This window comes from Cibotium barometz, chromosome 29 (genome assembly GCF_041138505.1).
Source record: "Cibotium barometz isolate CiBa-2024 chromosome 29, ASM4113850v1, whole genome shotgun sequence".
NCBI classification, from domain to species: domain Eukaryota; kingdom Viridiplantae; phylum Streptophyta; class Polypodiopsida; order Cyatheales; family Cibotiaceae; genus Cibotium; species Cibotium barometz.
In genome coordinates this window covers 44,648,400-44,659,425 of record NC_141074.1, presented here as the reverse complement: position 1 = coordinate 44,659,425, position 11,026 = coordinate 44,648,400, and the positions used below count along the sequence as shown (strand labels likewise).

At 45.3% G+C, this 11,026-nt stretch overlaps 1 protein-coding gene across 2 annotated transcripts in view; it reads right to left on the bottom strand.

The window, feature by feature from the left end:
* Window positions 1-339: 339 nt before the first annotated feature.
* Window positions 340-11,026, bottom strand: part of LOC147622238 (methionine-S-oxide reductase) — a 31,136-nt gene continuing 20,449 nt past the window's right edge. For both annotated transcript variants that reach the window (XM_086823694.1, XM_086823695.1), the window contains exon 2: window positions 340-819. In XM_086823694.1, the coding sequence (XP_086679820.1) occupies window positions 459-819 (361 nt within the window). In that variant the 3' untranslated portion in view covers window positions 340-458. The remainder of the gene's footprint in view (window positions 820-11,026) is intronic.

Below are 11,026 nucleotides of genomic sequence, written 5' to 3'. Positions count from 1 at the left end.
ACATGGGTGGTGGATTCACAGTCTGAACCAGTGTGACTAAGAAAATAATCTGACAGCCAAGATCATCGTGCAGGTTAGCTGCAGTGCATATGCTGGACCTGCTATGAACCCAGCCTCATCTGCCCAGTGATCACTTAATACCCTGGTCTTTTTGCTCATAAACCAGGCCATTTGCCAAATAAATAATGTAACACTGAGCATTATGGGGGGTGTCAGATATATAAAGAACCCTTAGCATTAATTAAATTGGACCCTATGAAAAAATGAGATCTGTTGCTACCCCTTTGTAGCCTATAAGCACATTTTCAATGAGCTTCTCTTTGTTGTCTCATGTACTTGAATTTCACCAGATGTAGCAGATGAAGATCCTTCTATATACAACACGTCAAATTATCCTTTTATGTAGGTCTACTTAAGGATTGTTTATAAGGCAAACCCTTCATGCATTAGTTATATGATCAAGTCTCCTGCTGTAGTGCTTTGATCTTCATTCGATATCTTTTGTGTCGAGGGGTTGCTTGGCTGGGACCCATGAAATATTGTCCAGTGCTAGGATTGTTGGCAGGTGGACCATCATCATAGATATAACCCACTAGAGCACCACAAGTATTACAAAGAAGCTTGGTTCTCTTCCGCTCGATACCCCAGTAGTTCCAAGTCTCAAAAAAGGGCATCAGTTTCGCCTCTCTCTGCTTCCGAAACTTGCTCTCATTTATTGAATAAAATGAGAGGGTACCTTTATTCCCTGCCTCAAAGTAGAAATCCAGGGGATAGAGATTGCTTGAACTCAAATCCAAGGATGTTCCACATCCTCGACAACTGCAATTCACATGCCAACACATGAGCAATAAGCTTATTTTATGTTGATAATATACAAGTAATAAACTTTTTTACATGCAATAAATACCATGCAATGTCCAAGCATTTAAATGCACAATACATCTCACAAATCAAGAATGAGAACTAGTTTTTAATAAAGATTTGGTTTCTTTGATGACACTTTTGAGAACATGTCCTTGTTGGCCAATTAATCACTAAAACACGTCGGGGGCACAGCAGCGAGATTTAGCAGTGAAATAATGTGGGCAGCTTGGGATTGCACTTTTTGTCACATTTCGCTACTACCGACTAGTTGTGCTGCCAATTTTTCTGCTGAATGCGCTATTAATTCACTGTTGTGCAGCAAAATAGCAGCACAATTAGCAGCGACATTAGCAGCACAACTAGCAGTGAACTGGCACAACTAGCAGTGAACTGGGGACAATTCTAGAAATTCCAAACCACAAGAAATTTAAGAGACTGTAACAGGCACTCATGCACCGAGGTGCACTGGCTCGTCATAAGTGCCATACTTGTACAAAAGTAGTATCCTTTTTAGGAATATTAGTAGGGGCCTAAATGTGAAATTTCAGATTTGGGCCTTCAACTAGAGAGGGAAAGTGCAATTTTCCCCTCCAATTTGGAGGCCTAAACATAAAGTTCCGAATTTGGACCTACTAAAATATGAAATTTCATATTTGGGCCTTCACTTGGAGAGTGAAAGTGCAACTTTCCCCTCCAATTTGGGGGCCCAAATCTGAAATTTCAAATTTGGGCCTTCAAACTTATTTAAAATTTTACTTTAATACTTACAATCAAGAAAACAAAAGTACCAAAATCCAATAGCAAATAACCAAACAAAGTTTAAAACTACCATGCATTGTTGATTGCATCCATAGACAATTCTGAGTGATTTCCTCATCCTGAGTCATACTGTATACATGTTACATAAACAAAAAATAACATGCCTCATAATTGGTGGAGCCACAAGCACAAATTGAAATAATGTTCAATATTGAACGTTTTTATTTCTTCCTTCTCGACTTTTCAGCTGCCCTGAAACGTTGGACGAAAAGTCCATGACTGAAGCGTTTCAATAGCGAAACGCGTTTCACGTTTCAGCAACAAAGAAACATGTTTCACGGAAACCTTGTCTACCATGCAAATCGTTTAAGTCCAATTTAGTATACAGAGTAGTGAAACCAAAAGTTTGAAAGCACAAAGGAGAAGACTTCTCAATTAGACTACGAGAAGAGTTTAAGAATTTAACAACGCGAATCAATCTTTTAAGATCCAACTACAATCTATAGGTACATCCTTCTCTCTAAGCAAATTCTCCATAGCTCATGGACACTCGGCAAAATGGCATTACATCAATTACTTAGCCATTTTGAGACCAAAGTTAAAGAGGTATTATTAGAGGCACCTATAAATCTAGGCTTCTTGGGATGTGTATGAAACTTTCAAATAGCATATAGAAAAGGTAACTGATTGCTCACCTTGAAACCAAAAGATTTACAAAAATCTTGGGTGTTCTAGAGAGAGAGCTACTTTCATTCATCTGGGCAGTAGAGTTAACTTCTCTCAAAAGACATTCATGCTCACTAACATAAAGATATAAAGGTCTTGTTGTGCGTCACACGATCATACCCGTTGCATGTTACATTGGTATCAAAGATTCTGGTTGTCACCCAGCTTGACTACCTACAGTGACCATTCTGTGAATGGTAAAACTAAGGTCGGGAAAAACCACCTAGCCATTCACCATGTCAGGAGAAGAAAGATGCTTCAAAGAAGGCATCACCGAAGAAGAAAGTGCCCATGACACCACATACAGAAGAAACACAAAGACACAACAAAAGAAGAAACACTTCTGCAAAGCATTAATATTTTCCTTCAAACAAAACAAGCTACTCAAGTTTATAGTCACAAGAAACGTTTCGAGATTTCGAGGTTTTTTTTTCGAAAGATTTCGTCCGTCGCTAAAAAACCACAAGTTTTGAAAAATTATATACATATACATACATACATATACATACATTTCGAAGGTTTCGAAGGAATGAATCCAGTGATCGTTTAATATATGTATTTATATATGTATATACGTATTTATATATGTATATACGTATTTATTTATGTATATATACATACGTATATATACATACATATACATACGTTTCGAAGGTTTCGAATGGACAAATCCAGTGCAACGAAGAGCAAGTTGTGGGTCATTAGAAGGTAGTTCTCTAAGCGTTTTTCAATGGGACGAGAATTATCAGTTTAGGGTATGTATGTAGCCAAGGGGAGTTACACAGGGACATGATTTTCTTTCAGTTTTGAGGTTTTTTTGACCAAGAGGAGTTGCACATGGACATGATTTCCCCTTGCAACCACCTATTGGCAAGTTCAAAGGGCGAAACTGTTTCGAAGTTTTGAGGTTTCGAGGTTTCGAGGTTTCAAAAGTTAGAAACGGGTTTTTTTGTAACTATGCTTTTGTGACTATGCTCAAGTTACAACTACAACATGCAAAAGAACCAAAAAAAAATCAACAGCTGATGGTACAGATTTATGCTTGCCACATGTACTTTATGTGCCTGGGTTTAAGAACAATTTGTTGTCAATGTCCTCTTCTGCTCAAAGAGGGTTTGTTGTCAATTTTGAGGATGAGAGATGCATAGTGAGGGACTCAAAAAAGGACTATGTGACAGTCACTTCTAGGACACTATATCATGGACTCTATCATCTTGATAGTTTTGAAAAGAATACACATGGTGCTTGTGTGGTTACTACATCTACTCCTACCATGCAAGAGGTGGAGTTGTGGCATGCTAGGTTTGGACATGTGAATTATGGCAATCTGATGCTCTTGCAGAAGCAACATGGTGCATGGCATGCCACATGTTGAACTACCTCCCAAACATGTATGTGAGGAATGCATTCTTGGCAAAATGCATCATAATTGTCATGTGCATGAACATGGACATGCCCCAAGGCTAAATCCCTGATTTGCAACATATAAAAGACTAGATTTTGGAGCATCAACCACCTGTCAAAGGCAAGGAAAGTATAGTGGTGAACCAGGACTTCTGTCGGCCAGTAGATCAGTGTCACAGGAAACGCTTGAACCAGGAGGTAGAAACGTAGAAACACGTTTCTACGTGGTGAATTTGCAGAAACGTTAGGAAACGGGACCACGTCACACAGATTCTCTCTCTCTCTCTCTCTCTCTCTCTCTCTCTCTCTCTCTCTCTCTCTCTCTCTCTCTATGTGCATGGCGCAGGATGAGAGAGCCTCGCCCTCGTACCCCGATTGAGGATCCACACACATGGCACACATAAGCAAAGAGCCTCTACCATATCCCTCAGCAACCGCCCATGGAGCCCCGCCATACCACAACCTCTACTTTCTTTACCGCCTCGATGGTAGAGAGAGCTATCCGCCGGTTACAGCATGGGAGATCGGCTGACCACACAGGTATATAGAGTGAGCATCTTATTTATGCAGCAGCTGACACACTGGCACCCTTTGTTGCTCGCCTCTTTAACAGGGCACTAGTGGAGGGCCTACCAGTTGAGTGGGCTATGCACACCATCGTGCCTCTCCACAAAGCGGGAGACATGCTAGACCCTAGCAACTACAGGACTATCATGATTGGCCATACATGGCCAAACTTTATGGCGCAATGCTCGAGGCAGAGTTGAGCTCATATGCAGAGGAGGAGGGACTGCGAGCACCAGGGCAGGCTGGATTCCGACGAGCTTTCTCCACTATTGACCATATATTCACTCTGAGATGTCTGATTGATCAAGCTAGGGCGCGGGAGATGAAACCGATCCCGTCAAGTGGGAAGACTCCGGTGGACACCCACACGCTTAATAGCACAACTTTAAAACCACAATTTGAAATGGACAACTTAATACAACTTGAAATTGAAATGAAATGAAATGGAAAGATGGACACCAGCACTGGGGCCGGAACTGGCCGGCCCCCCCCTCAATATATGATATATTTATTGGGAGTATTTAACAAATACAATGCTCCATGGGTTCCAAGAACCAGATGATGTCCATGTACATATGCCCGTTCCGGCCCCAGTGCTGGTGTCCATCTTTCCATTTCATTTCATTTCAATTTCAAGTTGTATTAAGTTGTCCATTTCAAATTGTGGTTTTAAAGTTGTGCTATTAAGCGTGTGGGTGTCCAACAGAGTCTTCCCACTTGACGGGATCGGTTTCAGGAGAGGAGATTATATTGCTGCTTTGTGGATTTCCACAAAGCATTTGACACGGTGCCACGGGAGAGACTCTTCTAGCACCTCCAGTCATTGGGGATCTCATCAGAGATGGTTTGGGGCATCTATGCTTTATATGAGCAAGTCCTCGGGCGCATACGATGCCCCGAGGGGCTATCTGATGTTATTGCTAGCACCATAGGTGTGAAGCAAGGATGTCCTCTCTCCTACACTATATGGGCTATACATTGATGAGGTGGCTGACTTCATTGTTCACGATGGTGGGGACGGGGTAGACATCTCAGGTACCACGGTCCACATTATGATATATGCAAATGATATTCTTTTGGTCTCTGAGTCGCAGATGGGACTACAGCATCATCTCCATGCACTCGATGACTTCTGCACACAGAGGGGACTTACAATGAACCTTGGGAAAACCAAGGTCATGATTTTCCACACCTCAAGGCCGGCTCGACGACAGGCCATCTTCACACTAGCAGGAGGACAGGTAGAGGTGGTACTCATATATGTACTTGGGGATTACATTTGCAACTCCGCCAGGAAGATTTACTATGGCACAGGCAGCCAGGGATAGACTCACACGAGGGTATGCAGCTCTGGCCATGCTAGAGAGACAATGTCACCAGGCACACTTCCAGGAGCCCCGCACAAAGGGGTGGTTGTTTGACACACTAGTCACCCCTGCTTTGATGTATGCTGCAGCAGTATGGGCCCCTGGGCTTGCCACTTCCACATGGTCTCAGATAGAGAGGCCTCAGATTCTCATGCTCTCATGGATGATCCGCAGCAAACCCTCCGCCCCACATGACATTGTCAGAGCGGAGTTTGCTGCACCTCCTATGCTAGTAGAGGCCCTCTTCCAGACGATCTGCTTCATACAGAGGATCAGAGATATGCCATCAGATCGACTCTCACATAGAGCTTTTGAGGCGTCCAAGCAGCTCACAGAGAGTGGAGATAGGAGATCATGGTATTCACAGATGATACAGTGGCTCACTCAGCATGGTCTCGACATAGATCACCTGCCACCCTTCCAGTATGATATACATGCACCATACATCCAGCTCTCTCACAGTGAGAGGAACAGAGTCCTTCCGCAAGATTTATGGCAGCGATACACTCAGGAGACTTGGATTACACCCAGTCAGCCTCTACCGCCTAAGATGCTATACTATAGAGATCGGTTTATGCGTATCTCAACGGATGGATTCATTCAACGACCCGGATATATGGATGTGTACATGCCTCACAGTGCCCGAGTGGTGATTGGCCAGCTCAGAGTGTCATCACACCAGCTTGAGATTGAGGCAAGTAGGGCAGCACGGATCCCCAAAACAGAGAGGATATGCAGACTATGCTAGGAGGAGGTTGAGAGTGAGGAGCATTATGTATGCAGATGCAGAGCATATAGTGACATTAGAGAGAGATACACCACCATCTTCAATGGACATCCCTCACTCCGCCGGATCATGGAATCCACAGACCAGCGCAGATTTGGCCAGTTCTTGCTAGAGACACAGCGTCACAGAGAGGCACTAATAAGGACTCATACCACAGGGAGAGGTGGGCAACAGCTCCAGCTCACTGATTTCTTCCAGAGATCTATCCCAGTGCCTACCTTGACACAAGAGGGGGTTACACTTCAGCACACTGCAGACCTCCGAGCCAGACGGAGACCGAGAGCACTAGGCTACCAGACTCCCATACTACATCAGAGGGAGATCACAGAGATACGGGCTCAACATCAACACCATATCCAGAAGCGGCTAGCTCACTTACACTCACACCCGGAGATCATGCTCCGAGGGATTTTTGCCTCGCCATCACCTATGTATCACATATTACATCCCCATTATGGTACTGGTTGGAGCTAGACAGATTTGATCTGCATTGCATTCTTGTATACCCTATGCATATAGGTTGCATACTGAGCCTCTAGCAGTAGTGCTCCATCCATCACACCCCCCCCGCCCCACTAGCTCAATACTTTCATAGTTTATTTCATGTTCATTTTGTCCTTTTTTTTTCTGGACACCCAAAGGATATTGACAGTTGTACATTGATTTGTCTCATAGGTCAAGTTCGGCCTCTAGTAGACGTTAATACACCTCTCTCTCTCTCTCTCTCTCTCTCTCTCTCTCTCTCTCTCTCTCTCTCTCTCTCAATGAAGGCACTAATCAAGGAGAACAAGACATCTGATTCCAACCTCAATGAGGTGGAGAACAAACTACACCAGCACATCATGGCCCTCGAAGCACGAGTCACGGACCTTGAACAAGAGAACATAGCACTCAAGGAGGAGGTGAGTGCATTGAAAGTGGACCTGGTAGCCGTCAAGAACACCGAGAAGAAAGAAGGGGAGATCAATGACAACACTCTCACGGCCATCAAAGAAGAGATCTCCAAGGAGATCACAAAGGACATGGAGGGAAAACTCGAAGCCAAGCAGTCAGGATCGGTTGAGGTGGTGAAGAAGAACATCCGTAAAGAAGTGAGGGAGGAGACTCAAAGGAAAGAACATCAAATCATTCACACCACCATTGAGGAGGAGAAGATGAGGCATGCCCGCCACCTCAACATTCGAGTCACAGGTATAGCCGAGACACCCAACTCCACTCCCGAGAAAGATGGACAGCTTCTATGCATGAAGCTAGGCTACAGGGAAGAGGACCCTCTCCTCTTCACCAATGCATGGAGAGCCGGGAAAGACTCAACACGCAAGCGAGCCCTTATCCTACAACTTGCAGGAGAGACGGAGAGGTTAACCTTCATGAGGAAGAGGGTCATACTATGAGGCTTAGAGGGAGCTCCTATTTTCTTGGATGATGATCTCACGAGGATGCAGCTAGAGCATAGGAGAGCTTGCATGCCACGAGTCTTACACGCGAGGAGAGAAGGCAAGAAGGCCTTCTATCGAGATGGTCGGGTCATCATTGATGGCCGACCCATGGATTAGCGGTTTGGGGCCTATGGGACACAGACCAGGCCACTGACAGAGATACACATGGCAGTATGGAACTGTAATGGTTCACTATGGGTGCAACCTAGACGAGTGGAGCATGTTATGGTGAGGAGAGACATCATACTTCTGACAGAGACACATCAGAGCCCAGAGAGAGGGCTACCTCGAGTAGAGGGATTCCAGTGGGAGTCAGCATAGCATACAGGAGGACCACACGCCAGGGTACCTCGAGAGGGTCGGGGGGAGTAGTAGTTCTATTCAGACGGGAGCTACAGGGGAGACTAAGTGGTAGCACAGGATCCAGAGGCCAGATACATGTGGATCAGCTTACAGCTCTCACAGGACAGGGTTATATACATAGCCCTATGTTACTTTCCTCCATCAGGATCCTCCTATGTCATTACAGAGGACATGCCAGGAGGAGGAGACAGGAGCCTCGCCATACACTTGTCTGTCAGACATTATTCTACACTAGGGAAAGTATTTCTTACGGGTGACTTCAATGCCCACACACAGAGCAGACAGTGTGAGGTGTATGACTATGATGACATGGAGATCCTCCACCCTGTGGATCCAAGGGAGATAGGGGCTAGTCGGGCATCAGAGGACACTGGACCAGACAGAGGACATTATGGGGACCACTTACTAGAGTTGGGAGCCAGGCATCGTCTCGTTATTTATGACGGGATGCTACAATGGCGGGATCAAGAGGGCTGACATGCTTCCCACATGGGGGTCATACACGGACCGAAGGCACGGTGGTAGACTACATTATGGGATCTTTGGAGGCATCACAGCTTCTCACCTCATTCTCCATCCCACCTCGTCCTATTGGGGCAGATCATACATACTTGGCATTTTCACTAGCCGGATCACCATTATCACCAACCCCCCACATACCGACGCCACACACTACCATCTACTTCACACATGACATGGCAGACATATGCACTAGCAGAGTAGAGGATGGGCTCCTACTCATGGATCCCCTGGCACCTATGGATACCATTACAGCCCAGCTAGCATCACTCCTACACACGGCTGCATTACAGAGCTTCCCATGGGCTCAAGTAACAAGATAAAACAATCACTCGCAGGCATAGATGGCCTGGTGTTCCATAAGTGTAAACCAGCCTCTGATAAAGCAAAGGGCGGTGGAACAAACATTTACACATAAAACACTTCAACACCATTGAGGACCTAGAAAAGGAAAACAAACAGGGGGAGCTAGAGTGCTCCTGCAAAAAGTACACGGACACCGATTGGCCCCAAATCGCAGTGGCGCCCCTTGCGGTATTTCTTTAATTGATTTTAAGAGCTTTGATTACAATATAAGGCTGGAACTCAGCCGTCCCAGTAGAACTCTTGAAGCCTGCAAAGAACCTGCATCTGGCTTCTTGTCCACACGGCATCCCCAAACAAGTCCAGCCATTGTTCATATCAAAAGACTCTCTCACATTGAGTCTGCATACAGAAGCTTTCTCCCATGATCAAGGCTGCCACAACCATCCATAGCCTCTCACACTATGAACAGCATCACACCCTGACACATCCAGTGCTCCTGTATCACAACACAGACTCCCAAACTGTCTCTCAGAAGAGTATCACAGCACAGCATAACATACAGTCGACACACCTGTACCAACCCTCTCTACCTTCCAAGGGTACTATCCATCTCTGTCATGGATTCCCTGACCCCTATCTTGTCAGTAGCAAGGCTGAACCAAACATGTGTCCATTCCTGTACCTTCTGCCTGCATGTGACCTTTCTCCTCGAGAAACTCAAAAACATGTTTCTTTGAGAAAACCTACGACCTGTTCCCACATGAAACCCTTAGGCCTGTTTCCCTTTGAAACTTCTGTCTTGTTTCCCATACATCTAGTTACCTGTTCCCTCATGAAACATCTGGCAACATAGAGATGCCCATAGCTGTAGTTCCGACTATTCCTTTCTAGCAGGAAGAAAACAATCTGCTCCATGAGCACGCAGCCATGCGAGCTTGCTTCACTCCCATGCCAAGAAACATAACCACATGACCTGTACTTGTAGCCAAAAACCCAAGTACATTGCTGAATTTGTAGCCAAACAAAAACAGCCCATAAACTGTCCCAAAACAGTCTCAAACCCAAAGCAAAGAGAAGCTGAAAGTTCCATCAGTTGAACGCCATCAACACGATGTCTATGTTCATGAATATCCAGCCCTTGTTCACTCTTATGCTGACTTTAAGTGTACAGATCTGAAAAACAGCCCCGTACCCGTCTGTACCACCTCGGGATACGTGCCAGGAATCGTACTTGCACAAACAGCCTGCTGTCCTGATTCTGGTTGCCTGAATCTGTGTAACCAGGCCTGTCCAGCACCTGTCTGCACCCCTGCAGCAACTGTACTTGCTGTACCTGGCTGCCCGTACACTGTACGGCAGCCGTACAGTACTGTACTTGCTGAAAACCTGACTGTACAGCCTGTACAGGTCCTGTGCGCAGCCAGTCCAGCAGAGAAGAAGTCTCACAGCTTGTACCAAAGAGAGAGAGAGAGAGTGTACTTGCACAATCTGGCCGTACAGTGCTATACGGCTGATTTACACTCAGAAAAACAGCAACAGCCCTCCAGAATCTGCAGTCGACTTGCTCCTCCACTCTTCCACGTTTGTGTACATGCGCTAGAGGCTCCTCCACGACTCCTTTCCCAAAAGCTAGAGAGAGAGGGAGGAGAGAGAAGCACTACTCCAAAAGTGGCTCCTCCCCCAAAATAATCCCTAGGGCCCCCAACTTTAATAAGTCCCTAGGGCCACTAAGGCCTAGGGGCAAACTTTAATAAACATTAAAATTTAATGTTTCTAGTTCCCCCCTTCACACCTAGGGATGTCCACACATCTTAAACTCTGTCCGAGCACCCCCCATGTGAATCATAAAATATTCTGACTCTGCAACCACCATGCCCACACTTGTACTGTTCCATTTTCACAGGGCCATGACATACCCCCCTCTT